General features: G+C 49.0%; 1 protein-coding gene across 1 annotated transcript in view; it reads right to left on the reverse strand.

Annotated features, from left to right (window-relative positions):
- The window catches only part of fat3a (FAT atypical cadherin 3a), a 105,019-nt gene that overhangs the window by 49,799 nt on the left and 37,120 nt on the right, over nt 1-18,100 (reverse strand). Inside the window, exon 3 of the mRNA XM_062473542.1 lies at nt 4,196-4,308. Within this exon, the coding sequence (XP_062329526.1) occupies nt 4,196-4,308 (113 nt within the window). The remainder of the gene's footprint in view (nt 1-4,195; nt 4,309-18,100) is intronic.

Below are 18,100 nucleotides of genomic sequence, written 5' to 3' on the forward strand. Positions count from 1 at the left end.
TGTGTGTGTGTGTGTGTGTGTGTGTAATGAACAGTAATGAAGCCCTCTTCAACGCCAGCGACCCGCTCTATTTACACAGAGGAGACTCCCCAAGCAATGCCCACACACCCTCACACTCACACACACTCACACACCCACACCCACACTCTCACACACACACTCTCACTCTCACACACCCACACTCTCACACACCCACATACTCTCACACACACACACACTCACACACACACACCCTCACACACCCACACTCTCACACACTCTCACACACTCTCACACACACACTCTCACACACACACTCTCACACACACACTCTCACACACACACACACACACACACCCTCACACTCACACACACTCACTCTCACACACACACTCTCACACACCCACACTCTCACACACCCACACTCTCACACACCCACACTCTCACACACCCACACACTCTCACACACACACACTCTCACACACACACACTCTCACACACACACACTCACACCCACACTCTCACACACACGCTCTCACACACACGCTCACACACACACACTCACACATATAAACAACCATAATCACACACTCACACAAAAACATGCACACACACGTTATTGGGCATACCACACCCCAATAATAAGAATAAAACACCCAAACACAACCCAACAAAGATCATTCACACACACACAGGTTCACACACATGCACAGGTGCACACACACACAGGTGCACACACACAGGTTCACACACACACAGGTACACACACACACAGGTGCACACACACACAGGTGCACACACACAGGTGCACACACACACTGCATGCAGGCAGTGTCCACAGCAACATCCACAACTGAACACACAGTAGCAGAGCAAATTTACACTACTTCCAAAACACACACTCACACGCATACACACACACCACCCCCACTAAATAGTGGCACAGATATTAGGCAGGAACACACACACACACACACAAAAACACACACTCACAGCAGATAATCATCCAGCTCATTGTGTAGCAGTAGAGGCTTAGAGTCTGTCAGATGATCAATGTTTGATTTTCAAATTATGAGAAAGAGATAGAGAAAAAGAGGGAGAGAGAGATAGGGGAGAGAGGGAGGGGGGAGATAAAGAGAGAGTGAAAGAGGGAGGGAGGGAGGGAGGGAGGGAGAGAGAGAGAGAGAGAGAGAGAGAGAGAGAGAGAGAGAGAGAGAGAGAGAGAGAGAGAGAGAGAGAGAGAGAGAGAGAGAAAGAGAGGGAGGGAGAGCGGTGAGAGAGGGATGGGGAGAGGGAGAGAAAGAGGAGGGGGGGAGAGGAACACTGAAGGCTATCAAATCCATCGATCCAAAATACACACACACTTTGAGATGTGCTAGCAGGGAGAGGAGAGGAAGAGAGAATGTGTGTGTGTACTGTATCAATTCATCTGGTTGTTTTCCTCCTTCATATTAAACACCTCAGAAGACAGCCTCCATACCTAACAGCAGCTCAACACACACACACCAGCAATATCAGCAGCTCAACACCCCCCCCCCCCCCCCACAGACACACAAACACACACACACACCCTGCCTGACAAAAACAAAAAGGAAATGAATCTCTTGAAATGTGCTTCCTTCAATAAAGGTTCAACAGGAGTAGATTAAGTTCCGTGTTCATATTCCGACCCTGTCTTCTCTGCTAGGAGCCTCAATCAGCCATTGTCATGTTAACTCATGTTCATCACTAGTCATTTACAGACCGTTTATTTCTACAAAGACCACTCTCTCTTCACTCCTTTTGTAGTTCCCGACAAACACAAACATTTTCCTTGTTCTCTGGCTCTGCTCACACACACACACACACACAGACAGAAAACCTGAGGCACCTCTGTCTGAGTGAACATCAATTAAACATTTTCCTTCCTTTCCCCCAAAGCCATTACAACTGCTGACACAAGTCATTACTGGTGAAGAATTGTAGCTTGGCTAATATCATTTAGGATCATCTGTCACTTAAGACTGAGTAACGGCTCCTGATCCCAGACCAGCCCTGTTACAGACTGACTGTAAGCCTGCTGGTAGACTGGGGTAAGACCTGATCCCAGACCAGCCCTGTTACAGACTGACTGTAAGCCCGCTGGTAGACTGGGGTAAGACCTGATCCCAGACCAGCCCTGTTACAGACTGACTGTAAGCCCGCTGGTAGACTGGGGTAAGACCTGATAAGACACAGATAAGCATGCACGCACACTTCCCAAAAACTACAATCTAAAAATAGACTAACATCTAAAAAAAACTACAGTCTCACTTTTCAAAAAACTACAATGTGTAGTATTTTTGCAGAAACTACAAAGGCCCTTAGAGACTGCATCTCACTGGCATCTGACATAGGTTACAGGTTCAAATACCCCCAACCCAAGACCCAATCACAAAACAGATATTAAGGGAGAGAGAGGGAGAGAGTTAGGGTGGAAATAGGGAGGGGGAGAGAGGGAGGGTAAAGAGAGGGAGGGTAAAGAGAGAGAGAGAGAGAGAGAGAGAGGGGGGGGGGGGGAGAGGGAGGGGGAGAGAGGGAGAGAGAGAGAGAGAGAGAGAGGGAGAGGGGGGGAGAGGGAGGGGGAGAGAGAGGGAGAGAGGGAGAGAGGGAGAGAGGGAGAGAGGGAGGGGGAGAGGAAGAGAGGGAGGGGGAGAGAGAGAGAGGGAGAGAGGGAGGGAGAGAGGGAGAGAGGGAGGGAGAGAGGGAGGGAGAGAGGGAGAGAGGGAGGGGGAGAGAGAGAGAGAGGGAGAGAGGGAGGGGGAGAGGGAGAGAGGGAGAGGGAGGGAGAGAGAGAGGGAAGCATCTGCAGCAGTCGACACAACAGGCGTTCAAAAGCATTCCAGCAGTTACAGAGAACAATGACAAACACACACACACACAACAAGGGGAACAAAACAGCAGCATACAAGAGCGCTCCCCTCCCCCTGTCTCCCTCACACACCCTCACACACACAGAGGAGTGAGGGTCTACAGCTCCCCTCCCCCTGTCTCCCTCACACACCCTCACACACACAGAGGAGTGAGGGTCTACAGCTCCCCTCCCCCTGTCTCCCTCACACACCCTCACACACACAGAGGAGTGAGGGTCTACAGCTCCCCTCCCCCTGTCTCCCTCACACACACAGAGGAGTGAGGGTCTTCAGCTCCCCTCCCCCTGTCTCCCTCACACACCCTCACACACACAGAGGAGTGAGGGTCTTCAGCTCTGGCATTTGGCAGGACCAGCCGCTCCACAGCCCTCTGAGCCCCTAACCCTGAAGATGAAGGAGAGGGAGGGAGGAGGAGAGGGAGGGTGGAGGAGAGGGAGGAGGAGAGGGAGGGTGGAGAGGGAGGGTGGAGGAGAGGGAGGGTGGAGGAGAGGGAGGAGGAGAGGGAGGAAGGAGAGGGAGGGTGGAGGAGAGGGAGGAAAAGAGGGAGGAGAGGGAGGAGGAGAGGGAGGGTGGAGAGGGAGGGTGGAGGAGAGGGAGGGTGGAGGAGAGGGAGGAGGAGAGGGAGGAAGGAGAAGAGGGAGGAGGAGGGAGGAGAGGGAGGAGAGGGAGGGGGAGGATGGAGGAGAGGGAGGGAGGGTGGAGGAGAGGGAGGGAGGAGGAGAGGGAGGAGGAGAGAGAGGGTGGAGTAGAGAGAGGGTGGAGGAGAGGGTGGGTGGGTGGAGGACAGGGAGGAGGAGAGGGAGGGTGGAGGAGAGGGAGGGAGGAAGAGAGGGAGGAGGACAGAGAGGGTGGAGGAGAGGAAGGAAGGAGGAGAGGGAGGAGAGGGAGGAGGATAGGGAGGGAGGGTGGAGGAGAGGGAGGATGGAGGAGAGGGAGGAGAGGGAGGATGGAGGAGAGGGAGGGTGGGTGGAGGAGAGGGAGGAGGAGAGGGAGGGTGGAGGAGAGGGAGGGTGGAGGAGAGGGAGGGTGGAGGAGAGGGAGGGTGGGTGGAGGAGAGGGAGGAGGAGAGGGAGGGTGGGTGGAGGAGAGGGAGGGTGGAGGAGAGGGAGGGTGGAGGAGAGGGAGAAGGAGGGAGGAGAGGGAGGACGTGGAGCAGGGGTCACCCTTCTTCAGCCTGTGAATATAGGACGCTATGGGACTGCCCCCCCTCTCCCCCTCCCCCTCCTGAGGTCAGTACTAACATGCAGGCCGCTCTGCACAGTCTGAGGCAGAGGTCTCACACACACACACCAGCATTACCGCTGGGCTCGGCTGGCTCTCCTCACCGTCTGTAATGGTACAGAAGCAGGTGGAGGAGGCATGGGGGACCTCGGTAACGGGCCGGCAGAGCAGGCAGCACACCGCTGCTTGGCCCGCTGCCGACGGCTGTCGCTCTGCTCTACCGGAGGTGACACATGAGAGTCGCGGAGTCATATCAATAATCACAACCGGAGGCCAGAGAGATAAACACACGTCGTACTATCGTCGGTACGTTACAGAGACAGACAGACAGACAGACAGACAGACAGACAGACAGACAGACAGAAAAACACTTGCAAACAGCCTTTTTAGTGACCCTCATAATTGAGATAAAATGCGCTCAATTTCCCTACTGAAATTAAAACCGTTTTTTCTCTCTCGAAATAACAGATAATTAATGGATAATTACATCTCCGCCCCACGGTTCTGCTGATGGCTAAACAAAACCGAAATAAACCGTTCCACAGACATCCTTCAGGAAAAACCCTTTCATTTACTTACACTCACACACACACACACATCTCGTTGTTGTTCGTTCTCTCAGCCCCGGGTACATCAAGGTCCTCTAGAAGCGTGTATCTGGGTACTTGTACATCACGCCGATAATTGTGACAGTTTCCTTCATGCAAATGCTTGAGCCCTAACCCTAACCCTTCATGCTGTATCTGAAAAATGCTTGAGCTGAACTAAATATGTCAATGTTGTGTTGCTGCGGCACATATTCTGATTAAAACGCCACACACAGGCCACATAATTCACTGTCCAACAAGCACCCTTTCATTTGTGGCTCTCCTGTACAGGACAGCTGGGCACAAGTTGGTTAATTATATCCGTAAATGTTTCGGTGACCAGAGCAGGAATCAATCAAGACGGTGAAAGCTGTTTTTGGTTCCATATTTCAACACCCGCCACGAGCTTGGCTGATATTTGGATCGTGCTTAAGAGCATTCTTCTTGATCCTTGAAAAATAATTCGCTATAGTACAAGGACAATTACAGAGCACGAGGGGTTCATGCTCGCAAGACGATTTTTCCAAGCTCGACCTAGATACAAAGCTAGTTGTGTCGTCGGGTAAAATATCCTCACATTGAAGTGCCCTCCATGCACCCAAACTGACGTGAAACGGTCCGCCGTAGCAGGAGACTGTAGCAAGCCATTTTTCTACATGTAGGAAATTTGAATATACGTGATGCACCTGCATTAGCTACGTTGTAATGGGATTATTATGACAACCTATACGGAGTATTTACTGGTGAATTCTCCACTTTATACATAATTTTCTATTTATGGGTGCAAAATAAGCTATAAGCTACTAACCTACTCCGTTACACCGATAACTTGATTCGATTCTCGGTGCTGACGACGGGAGAAATCTAGCTCACGGGTTTGCACCGTTGCTGGATGGGGTGCACCCCGCGCAAGCTCGTAATTTCCTCAACACCAAGAATAACGTCCCGTGCACTGAACACAGATTTGTGTGAGGTCCACTGATTACAGAATCCATACAGCGTCCAGACGTCAAAACAACTTTCTCTTTGCCTTGCAGGGGTGGCGGAACCCGTCCGCGGTTCCTAAATCTCGAACTGCTACCTGCAGTCTGTCAGCGAGAGCTCGAGGGCACGTATTGCTGAAAAGTGTTGACTGAAGTGGCTAATATTTAATGGATCTATCCTTTGCCCTCTTGACAAATAAACTCTCCCTTTCTCGGTTAAACCCCGCACTACATTTGATTAAATCCGTTTACCGCATTCCTAGCAAGCCCACGCTTCAACACCACTCTCGCCAACTGCTTCAGTGACTGCGAGCCAAGAACTGCATGCATGGGCTACAACTTTCTCGTGAATTTTCGAAAACAAAAATGTATCTTTCAGCATATGAATGTCTTACCCTGCCGTGTTGTGATAAATCCGTTTGGGTGAAACTCGGAGCGACTTTCAAGTATCCATAGAAGTTGAGAAAGAGAGCCAGAGTCAGGGTCGATCCGAGCAGCGGTAGCCCGCGTTGCACTAGCCTCCACGAGCCACTCCGCAATGTGCTCGCAGTCTGCTCTCTTGCTGCTGAAGACCACTCCGGAGAGCGCGGGGGCGAGCGATGGTGCGCGGGCACAGTTCAGCCTACCGGACTGCCCTCCTGTAAGAGGGGGGAAATCACGGCTCTAGAAAGCGCTGCTTCCAAAATATTAATCTATCGGGATTTCTAGCACAACGATGTTTTATCAGTACAGTCACTTTTCATGCATATTGGATGAAGAAGAAAGCGCTCTAACAAGAATAAAATGCGATGCTGTTGCGTTTTTCTCCGGCTGTTCCTTCAAGCAGAACGATCCAACTTCCAACATTTAGCTGACTGTCTTCTTCTGCTGGCTTCCTCCTTGTCTCTCCCGCAGGTACGACAATCGGAGAAGCGAAACGTGGAAAACGTTTGCTCATTCAGCCATTTTTTCCCGAAGTGCTGAATGACTTAGACCATGTACTCCTCGCGACCCCGGGGCGAACGGAGAGATGGGACACGGAGAGGACTGCTGATGAGGTCGATGCACCGTAGCACCGGCCCAGCACCGGATATCAGGCCCAGCACATCAGGACACTCCAACAGATGTTGCTGCCTTTGTTAGCTTCTCTCAGCTCTGGAAATGTAGATGTAAACCGTGTTTATACACAGACACATAGATGAACTGAGCCAATTTATGGTTCCCTAGAATAGAGTAGAATACACTAGAGAATAGATGAGAATATGACATAGTAGAGTTGTACATAGTAGAATAGAATAGAGTTGTATACAACGGAATAGAGACCTAATAGTTCATAGAAAGTACATCAGAAGAACCAGGACCGGAAGTGCTGGGTGGGTAATACAGTCATAACAGTGTTATGTCTGGTGGTCAGTCAAGGAACAGTCTGTATTTACCAGACACAGTGTAAAGTAACATCTCAGCTACCAGACACAGTGTACAGTAACCACATCTCAGCTACCAGACACAGTGTAAAGCAGGGGTCCCCAAACTACGGCCCGCGGGCCGAATATTCCCCGCCCAAACATTTGGACCGGCCCTCAGCTACCAGACACAGTGTAACATAAGCATATAAGACCACAGCTCCATAAAGTGAAGTTTGTCAGAGAGGATCTGGGAGAGACAGATTCAGAAGCTGAGAAGGAAGATGTCCTGAACCAACCGCAACTTTCTGTTCCAGAGTCACAACTTCCTGTTCCAGACTTGCAACTTCCGGTCCCAACCCTGGTCCACAGGAGGTGAAGCTGAATCCTGCAGACTGGAGGCAGGAAGTAGGTGAGTCCACAGCGGCCAAACCATCTTCCAACCCACCATCTTCACATCCCTGCATGCCACACCATGGACTCCTGCCTGGAAAACTGCAAGACGTTGGTGAAATATGCTTTTCCTGCTTGCTCTGGGGAAATGGGGGTGGAACGAGTCAGCCAGTGGAAACGTGCGGGAAAGCAACTGTGTTTGATGTGTTTCAACCTGCTTCTGGAGGATGAGGAAAAAAACGAACCGCGAGAAGTTATTTAGCTGCAGGAACCAAATCACTCAGGAAGGTTCTGCTCAGTTTAAACCTGCCTGGCAGATCTGTCTCTACAAGCTAACAGCTACAGACCCCAAATAGGATACTTAACCTCAAATATGTCTAACTAAATTATAGACTTTCAATTATTCTAATTACTGCAGGATATTGACCGGGGAGAGCCCAAACTCTCCAGTAGTTTTGTGTTCATCCTGAAGACAGGTCCAGCCAGTGAACGGAGAGGCTAATTGACATTTAAGAGGCTTGCAGGCCAGTCAGGTAAACTAGATTCATACAGAGGAAGAGCCTCTTTTGATCTCACAACTGTGGTACACACACACACACACACACACACACACACACGCATGCAGGGACCGGTGGAACACATTATTATCGTTATTTTGTCAAAATGTGTCAATTGCTAACTTCTATACCAATTCATGGTGACTTAGAACAGCCATCTCTTTCTCTAGCAGACAGTAAGTAAGACTTTATTCATATAAGCACATTTCATACAAGAATTGTAGCTCAAGGTGCTTTACATAAAATCAATAAAAACAATAATACAAGTGATAAAAGTAATAATTAAAATAGCATAAAAACAATAATCTAACTAATAAAAGTAGTAAAACCCTTCTGAGATAAAATTACTTAAATGCTTCGGTAAAAAGGTAGGTTTTAAGCTGTCTTTTAAAAATGTCTAGCGTGTTTGCTTCTCTAATATTTATGGGTAATTTGTTCCATAGTTTTGGGGTGTAATTGACAAAGGCCGAATCACCAATCTTATTCTGACTGCTTCTGGTGACCTCTAATAGGCCTGCATTTGATGATCGCAGTGTTCTAGCAGGTGTGTAGTTTATAAGGGAGTTAGCAATGTAGCTAGGTCCTTGTCCGTGTAGAGCTTTGTATGTGAAAGGACCTTAAAGTCAATTCTGAAGGTAATGGGGAGCCAGTGTAAAGTAGCTAGGACAGGACTAATGTGTTCTCTCCTTTTAGTTTTGGTTAATAATCTAGCTGCAGAATTTTGAATGAGCTGTAGTCTTTCAGTGGTTTTCTTGGGAAGACCAGTGAAAAGTACGTTACAGTAGTCCAGCCGGCTGGATATAAAAGCATGAATTAACTTCTCTGCATCATTTTGGTTTATGAATGGTCGTACCTTTGCTATATTCCTCAGGTGAAAGAAAGCTGTTTTGGTCACTTTATTAATGTGAGAGTTGAAATTCAAATCTGAGTCCAGGATTACACAGAGACTCGTCACCTCTGGTTTAAAACAGGGGGTTAAGCCTCCTAGATTCTTAGTAAGCATCTCTCTTTTGGATTTGGGGCCACATAGTAGGACTTCAGACAGATGACATGATTGTTTTTTACGATCGTTATTCCCCGCTCGCCACATCCCATCAAGATTTACTGCGCTGGGCGGCCATCTTGGGCTCTAAACAGACCATAACAAAGAGCCTGGAGGAAGTGACCTTTACATCAAATATGTGTCACCGGTGTCATTATTTTCAATCAATGGGGCAGAAAGTGTTTTCCTGTCTAGTTTGACTTTGCGAGACTGGATGCTTGCACCAATGGCTGACTACTGACAATTGGAGAGGAGAGCGAGAAGGAGAGACAAAAAGGAGAGAGAGGAGAGAAAGGAAAGAGAGAGAGAAGGAGAGAGAGAGAAAAGGAGAGAGAAGAGAGGAGAGAAAAGGAGATAGAGAAGAGAGAGAGGAGAGAAGGATAGAGAGGATAGAGAAGGAGCTCAATTTCTCCTGTGTTCACACGGTGACCCTGAGGTGACCGGTGGCAGGTTGTGTCACTCTGGGATGGAGGACTCCCTGCCGTCTGGGATCTGATAGACTCTGTGCCTCGGATGTGATCTCTCTGACGACTGTTACTTGCTAGGGTCAAACCTGTTAGGATAACCTTCGACCCTCAGTCTCAGACAGTAAGGGAGACATGTACTGAGCATGTGTAAATGTGTATGTTTGGTGTATCTCAGAAGATGTGGTTGCTTTCCCCTCTCTATCTTTCTTACTCTTCCTCTCACCCTCCATCCTCTCTTTATCTCTCTCCATCCTCTCTCTTCATCTCTCCCTCTCAATCCTCTCTCTTTATCTCTCTCTCCATCCTCTCTCTTTATCTCTCCCTCTCAATCCTCTCTCTTTATCTCTCTCCATCCTCTCTTTATCTCTCACTCTTCATCCTCTTTATCTCTCTCCATCCTCTCTCTCCATCCTCTCTCTTTATCTCTCTCCATCCTCTCTCTCCATCCTCTCTCTTTATCTCTCACTCTCCATCCTCTCTATATCTCTCTCCACCCTCTCGCTCCCTTTCTTTCTGTCTCTGTCTTAATACTCTTTTTTCCCCTTCCCCTCCCTTCCTATCCCTTCCTCTCCCCGTATACACACCACAGGTATACAGCTATATAATTACCCTAAAATCCTTCCATAGTCTGAGAGTGAGATGAGCGCTAATGTGATCTCAGTCCTTCCCGGATCAAGGCCCACGTTTCTTCATCTAAATCACTCTCGTTGCATCCTTAAACCTCCACACGAAAAACGACACCCCCAAGAAATTCATACACATTATTTATTAATAACCCATGGTATGAATGTCTTCCATTTCCTGGACCCACGCACACAGACAAACACACACACTTAATGCTTCAGTAAGGAGTATGTACAGGAAATGAACAGGTTTCAGTATCAGAGAGATACTCCATAGCAACACTTGACATGAAGGTTCCATACACTACCATGTAACTCCATAGAAACACTTGACATGAAGGTTCCATACACTACCATGTAACTCCATAGCAACACTTGACAAGAAGGTTCCATGAACTACCATGTAACTCCATAGCAACACTTGACATGAGTGTATGAGTATGTGTATGAGAATGTGTGTGTGAGTGCATGAGAGTTGGTGTGTGTGAGTGTTACTGTGAGCTCTACAGATGAGGGAGCTGTGGAGGTCACCAGCATGGTGGCCTGCAGGGATGCTGCAGGGGCTGATGGGTAATGGCCGGTGGCCTGCAGGGATGCTGCAGGGGCTGATGGGTAATGGCCAGCATGGTGGCCTGCAGGGATGCTGCAGGGGCTGATGGGTAATGGCCAGCATGGTGGCCTGCAGGGATGCTGCAGGGGCTGATGGGTAATGGCCAGCATGGTGGCCTGCAGGGATGCTGCAGGGGCTGATGGGTAATGGCCAGCATGGTGGCCTGCAGGGATGCTGCAGGGGCTGATGGGTAATGGCCAGCATGGTGGCCTGCAGGGATGCTGCAGGGGCTGATGGGTAATGGCCAGCTGGTACTAGGCATGTGTGTGTGCCGCTTGGAACGCACCATCGCTACGGTGATGTTCAGTTTGTGCCACTAGATACACACACACACATACTGTAGATATGTGCTGTTATGTAGGGGAGGCGATAGCTCAGTGGTTGATACACCTGACTGCAGATTAAGATGTTTAAATCCCTGTTCTGTACATCACATTGGATAAAAGCATTGGCTAAATGAGGATATTACATCAATATTATGTTATGCTGTAAAATGTTAAAATATTGCTTTCTATGCCCCGATAAACAGCTCTGATGTACACATTTCACCCCCCCCCCCTCTCAACATACACACACTAACACACAAGGACACACACACTAATATTAACAGTTGGCAGGATGCCAGTCATTCACTTCCTGTGGGCGGGGTCTCAGGTGCTAACTGGTGATGTGATTGGTCAATAGCTACTGCCAATGCAATCTCCCCGATTACACAGTAATTACTCCAACACTTCTCCACCAGTCTAAATTTGGAAATGTGATTAAAGCGAAAATCTTTAATTAAAACACACCAATAAATTCCTTTCTATTAGAGTTGAAGGGAAGTGGAAGGGGTTGGAGGAACATTCAGTTGGAGGGCTGTAAAAGAGAAAAACGTAAATCCAAGATTCACACCATAATTAGTTAGTTGGGACAATTAAGGTGTGTGTGTTGAGTTGAGGGTGTGTGTATGTGTTGAGGATATTGATGTGTGTGTGTGTTTGTGGGGTTGAGGGTGTGTGTGTGCAGTTGAGGTTGTGTAACAGCAGGTGTGTGTGTGGTAACAGCAGGTGTGTATGCGTGCAGTTGAGGTTGTGTAACAGCAGGTGTGTGTGTGTGTGTAGTTGAGGTTGTGTAACAGCAGGTGTGTGTGTGTAGTTGAGGTTGGGTAATAGCAGGTGTGTGTGTAGTTGAGGTTGTGTAACAGCAGGTGTGTGTGTGTGTGTAGTTGAGGTTGTGTAACAGCAGGTGTGTGTGTGTGTAGTTGAGGTTGTGTAACAGCAGGTGTGTGTGTAGTTGAGGTTGTGTAACAGCAGGTGTGTGTGTGTGCAGTTGAGGTTTTGTAACAGCAGGCTCTTACAGCTCTTACAGGAGCTGGGTGATGTTCACCTGTCTGTCAGTGAAGGCTAGAAAAAAAATCAGGAGAGAATGAGGGGAGAGAGAAGTGAGAGAAGGTGTGAGGAGAGAGAAAGGGGTGCTTAAGAGGGTGTGAGGGGAGACAGAGGGGAGAGAGGAGTGCTTAAGAGGGTGTGAGGGGAGAGAGAGGGGAGAGAGAGGAGTGCTTACGAGGGTGTGAGGGGAGAGAGGAGAGAGAGAGGAGTGCTTAAGAGGGTGTGAGGGGAGAGAGAGGAGAGAGAGTGGAGTGCTTAAGAGGGTGTGAGGGGAGAGAGAGGGGAGAGAGAGGAGTGCTTAAGAGGGTGTGAGGGGAGAGAGAGGGGAGAGAGAGGAGTGCTTAAGAGGGTGTGAGGAGAGAGAGAGGAGAGAGAGAGGAGTGCTTAAGAGGGTGTGAGGGGAGAGAGGAGAGAGAGAGGAGTGCTTAAGAGGGTGTGAGGGGAGAGAGAGGGGAGAGAGAGGAGTGCTTACGAGGGTGTGAGGAGAGAGAGAGGAGTGCTTAAGAGGGTGTGAGGAGAGAGATGACATCCCTCCTTCCAAGTAGATGATAGAGAGATAAATGTCCTGATAAAAGATGATGAGAGCTGGAGGAGGGGAAGAGGGGAGAGGGAAGAGGGGAGGAGAGGATGAGGGGAGGAGGGGAGAGATAGATGAGGGAATAAACAGAGAGTCAGAATAAGGGAGGAGAGAGCATGAGAGAGAAGATTAAATGAGAGTTGAAGAAAGAGGGAGATGATAATCAGAATCTGGTTTATTGCCAAGTTTACACATACAAGATGAGAGGAAACAAAGAGAGAGGGGAGAGGGAGAGAGGAGGGAGGAGAGAGAGAGAGGAGAGGAAAGAGGAGATAAAGGACAGAGGAAAGAGGAGAGAAGAAAGAGAAGAGAGAGGAAAGAGGAGAGAGAGGAAAAGGAGGGGGGAGATACTTCTGAAAGGTTCTATTCATGTCTTCCACCTCCTCCTCTCCCTGCTCCTCCTCCTGACACACACACTCACATGCAAATACACAAAGGCCTTTGTGTGTGTATGTGTGCATCTTTGTATAACTGTGTGTGTATGTATTCTCAGGGAATAAAAGGTAAGAGAATGCTTATGTGTGAGTATGTGCGTGTATATGTGAGTGTGTGTGTGTATTTGAAGAGGAAGGGAAAAAGAGAGGCAGAAAATAACAGGTGTGATAGGGTGATTGAGTGGGACTGTGTGTGTTCCTATTGTGGGTGAGTGTGTGTGTGTTCCTATTGTGGGTGAGTGTGTGTGTGTTCCTATTGTGTGTCAGGTGTAAGTTGACTCTGATCTCTCTTTAAATTACTGAATGACTGGACCCCACCATCCCCCCCCACACACACACACTCATCTGTAGAGGTGCTGATTAATGAGGTCAGGTGTGTGTGTTCAAGGCAGAGAGAGAAAAGCCTGGCTGTAAACATGCAGCATGTCCCAATCCACACTCACACTCCAATGAGGTGAAGCTGGTTGTTTAGTGGTTATCTTGAGCCCTGGGATACCTCCAGAGAGAGTTACCATGACACCTGTCAGTGGGTGGAATGTATTAGGCATGAAAGCAGAAATGGCAAAAGTACACACATCCTTCACTCAAGTAGTACAGATACTCATGTTTAATTAAAAAGACTGGTAAAAGTTGAAGTACTGACTACAATTTTTAGTTAAAGTAAAGAAGTGTGGGCTCTGACATATACTTAAATAAAAAGTAGTCATTACTACTACCTGTTGTAGTGTCACACTGGTAACTGGAGCTCACACCATATTAATACTTAAACAGAGTAGAGGAAATCAGAGCAGAGTATAATATAGTATAAGAGAGTACAGTAGAGTACAGTAGAGTACAGTAGAGTACAGTAGAGTACAGTAGAGTACAGTACAGTCCAGTAGAGTACAGTACAGTCCAGTAGAGTATAGTAGAGTACAGTACAGTCCAGTAGAGTATAGTAGAGTACAGTAGAGTACAGTACAGTCCAGTAGAGTATAGTAGAGTACAGTAGAGTACAGTACAGTACAGTCCAGTAGAGTACAGTAGAGTACAGTACAGTCCAGTAGAGTACAGTAGAGTACAGTACAGTCCAGTAGAGTACAGTACAGTCCAGTAGAGTACAGTAGAGTACAGTAGAGTACAGTACAGTCCAGTAGAGTACAGTAGAGTACAGTACAGTCCAGTAGAGTACAGTACAGTCCAGTAGAGTATAGTAGAGTCACTGTTCTCCTCTCCTCTCTTTTTTCTTTTTAAAGGTTGAAACAAAAAGTTACAAAAAAGGTTCGAAAGATTTATCTAAATATTTATCTCTCCACCCCTCTATATCTCTTTCACTCAATCTCTCCAAACCTCCATCTCTTCCCCTCCACTCTCTAACCTTCCACATCTCCATCTCTCCCCCTCCTCCCTCTCTCCCCCTCTCCTTCCTCTCTTCTTCTCTACCTCTCTTCCTTCCCCCCTCTCATCTGAGCTGTGTCTAGGAAGCGCTGGTATCAATACTCGTGCAGTATGGAAAAGTAGTGAGGAAGAAGCAGTGAGGTAGGGTCTGTGTGGTGTTGAATATAAATCTCCTGTCAGGTGCTGTGGCATGCCATCTCCAGTATCCCACCACTGGCCTGCTGAGCCCTTGGAGATGCTACCTGGCTAAGCTAACACCACCGAGCTAATGAGCTAGCATGCTTGGGTTAGCCTGGCTAAGCTAACACTGCTGGACTAAAGTGGCTAAGCTAGCAATGGAACATTCCTGGGCTAGCCTCACTAGGCTAAATGCTCAGATTTGTCTGAGCTGCTCTCTCGTGTAATGGTGTCCTGGTGATAGCCGCAAGCTGAGTGAGTTTGGGGTTTGTGAGATGGGATGTATTTAATGCTCCTCAGACGGGTTCAGGTTATCTTGCACGTGAAAGTGGTCTTGGTATATAAGTGGGTGAAATGGAAAAGTAGGTTGCTCTGACACACACACACACACACACTCTCTCTCTTTCAGTGTTTTACTCTCCGTAAACAATATGACACTCTCAGAAGTGCACTTAGCTTGCCTCTAACCCCACACCCCCAAACATCTCTGGGGAAATATTACTCTCTCTCTCCTCCTCACCTTACCAGCCCCCACCCCCCCCCCCCCCCCCCCCCCCCCCCCCCCCCCCCCCCCCCCAGTGGGCATATCCCCCTCCTCAGCCTGGAGCAGAATATAAATCAGTCGGCAAGCCAGCTCCCTCACAGCTGTGGGTTTATAGGGAAATATGACACCGTCTATCCCTGTCAGATTCTCCTCTTCCCTTAATCTCTCTCTCACCTACTCTTTGCCCTACCCGATCACCATCCATACTTCACTCTTCTCCTTTTTACCTCTTCACTCTATCTCTATCTCTCTCTTTCCATCTATCTTTTCTTCTTTCTCCCTTCTCCCTCCAGGTGGGTCGTGGGAGAGTTCCTGTACCTGTCCTCCCTGTCTCTGTACCTGTCCTCCCTGTCTCTGGTCCTGTACCTGTCCTCCCTGTCTCTGGTCCTGTCCTCCCTGTCTCTGGTCCTGTCCTCCCTGTCTCTGGTCCTGTCCTCCCTGTCTCTGTACCTGTCCTCCCTGTCTCTGGTCCTGTCCTCCCTGTCACTGTTCTTGTACCTGTCCTCCCTGTCTCTGTACCTGTCCTCCCTGTCTCTGTTCTTGTACCTGTCCTCCCTGTCTCTGGTCCTGTCCTCGCTGTCTCTGGTCCTGTCCTCTCTGTCTCTGGTACTGTCCTCTCTGTCTCTGGTCCTGCCCTCTCTGTCTCTGGTCCTGTCCTCTCTGTCTCTGGTCCTGTCCTCCCTGTCTCTGTACTTGTCCTCCCTGTCTCTGGTCCTGTCCTCCCTGTCTCTGGTCCTGTCCTCCCTGTCTCTGGTCCTGTCCTCCCTGTCTCTGGTCCTGTCCTCCCTGTCTCTGGTCATGTCCTCCCTGTCTCTGGTCATGTCCTCCCTGTCTCTGGTCCTGTCCTCCCAGCCGGCAGGGCTGTGATCCAGCCTGGTCCTGGATCACAGCCGGCAGGGCTGTGATCCAGCCTGGTCCGGGATCAGGACGATGTAGCTGAGGTGTGAGCGAAGCCCTCTCTGATTACCCATTCTCCTCCTCGCGCCATTCTGGCTCAGGTTCAATTAATTACTTTTTATTCCCTGTGATATTTTCGTTCTTCGTTCCTCGTCCCCCCTCGTGGAAAAGGTAGCAGCTTTATTCTAGACCCCTCCCCCCCCAACCCCTTGTGGAGCCAGGAGGGCAGAATGACTTTGAGAAACTGAAATGTACTTCAAAAGGCTGCGAACTTTCTTGTCCCTCCGAGAGAACTCTGCCTCCGGCTGCACCTCCTCTGTGTTGTGGAGGCTGTCTCTGTGTCTGTTTGTGTCTCTCTGTGTGTCTGTGTCTGTCTGTGTCTGTCTCTCTGTGTCTCTGTGTCCCTGTCTCTCTGTGTCTGTATTTGTCTCTCTGTGTCCGTCTGTGTCTGTCTTTGTCTCTCTGTGTCTCTCTGTGTCTGTCTCTGTCTCTCTGTGTCCGTCTGTTTCTGTCTCTCTGTGTCTGTCTCTGTGTCTGTCTCTGTGTCTCTCTGTGTCTCTCTGTGTCTCTCTGTGTGTGTCTGTCTCTGTGTCTGTCTCTGTGTCTGTCTCTGTCTGTGTCTGTCTGTGTCTCTCTGTGTCTGTCTGTGTCTGTCTGTGTCTGTCTGTGTCTGTCTGTGTCTGTGTCTCTCAGTGTCAGGGCTGGGGCTAGGGTCAGGGCTTCGGTCAGGGCTAAGGCTAGGATCAGGGGTCAGGGAGGGAGGAGGGAGGGAGGCAGGGAGGGAGAAATGTGGATATGTTTGCTCCTCTCAGCAGGCTCTACAACATCGTTCTTCACTTCATTTTCCTGTCTTGAATAATCCTGTTACCATGCAGGGTGCTGTGGTGGTGACGATCTCCATAGTTACCATGCAGGACGGTGTGGATCTCCATGGTTACCATGCATCTTCCTCTGGTGACTGGGTATAATCATTCCTCTGATCGTTCAGATCTCCATGGTTACCTCTGATACCGTTCCAGCTGTGGTTGGTACTGTGAGTGTGGGTCCTTACAGGACAACAGCAAGACAGGGAGGGGGAGGAGAAAGGGAGGGGGAGAGAGAGAGATTGGTGTGTGAAGGGAATACCAAGACAGAAAACGAGATGGATGGAGAAAAAGGGAGAGAGGCCACGAGGAAAGAGACTGAGAAGAGAGGAGAGAGAGAAGAGAAAGAGAGGGAGACTGAGGAGAGAGGGAGAGAAAGAAGAGAGAGAGGGAGACTGAGGAGAGAGGGAGAGAAAGAAGAGAGAGAGGGAGACTGAGGAGAGAGAGAAGAGAAAGAGAGGGAGACTGAGGAGAGAGGGAGAGAGAGAAGAGAAAGAGAGGGAGACTGAGGAGAGAGGGAGAGAGAGAAGAGAAAGAGAGGGAGACTGAGGAGAGAGGAGAGAGAGAAGAGAAGAGAAAGAGAGGAGACTGAGGAGAGAGGGAGAGAAAGAAGAGAGAGAGGGAGACTGAGGAGAGAGGGAGAGAAAGAAGAGAGAGAGGGAGACTGAGGAGAGAGGGAGAGAAAGAAGAGAGAGAGGGAGACTGAGGAGAGAGGAGGAGAAAAGAGAGGGGGACTGAGGAAAGAGGAGAGACTGAGGAGAGAGGAGAGAGTGGAGAGGGAGATTGAGGAGAGAGGGAGAGACGAGAGGGAGACTGAAGTTAGAAAGGGTTCCTCAGATACAAACTCTGTAAGACAACAAGGAAACAAAGACAACTCTGCAGACTGAAGCAGACTGGAGAGAAACAAAGAGAAAACCTGAGGAGGAGAGAAGGGAGTAGAAGAGGGAGGAGAGAGAATGAAGGCAGGATTTCTCCCCCACGCGTGCGTGCTCTTGATAAAAACATGAGACTCTCATAAAGCAGTCTGGAGGGAGGGCTGTGTGTTCCTCTCCTTTCTTTCTTTCTCCCTCCGTCTGAAGGGGTTTCTCTGCTGCTCTAAGCTTCAGACAGAGTTAGGGTTAGGGTT

The sequence above is a fragment of the Osmerus eperlanus genome, chromosome 11 (assembly GCF_963692335.1).
Source record: "Osmerus eperlanus chromosome 11, fOsmEpe2.1, whole genome shotgun sequence".
In the NCBI taxonomy this organism is placed as follows: Eukaryota; Metazoa; Chordata; class Actinopteri; order Osmeriformes; family Osmeridae; genus Osmerus; species Osmerus eperlanus.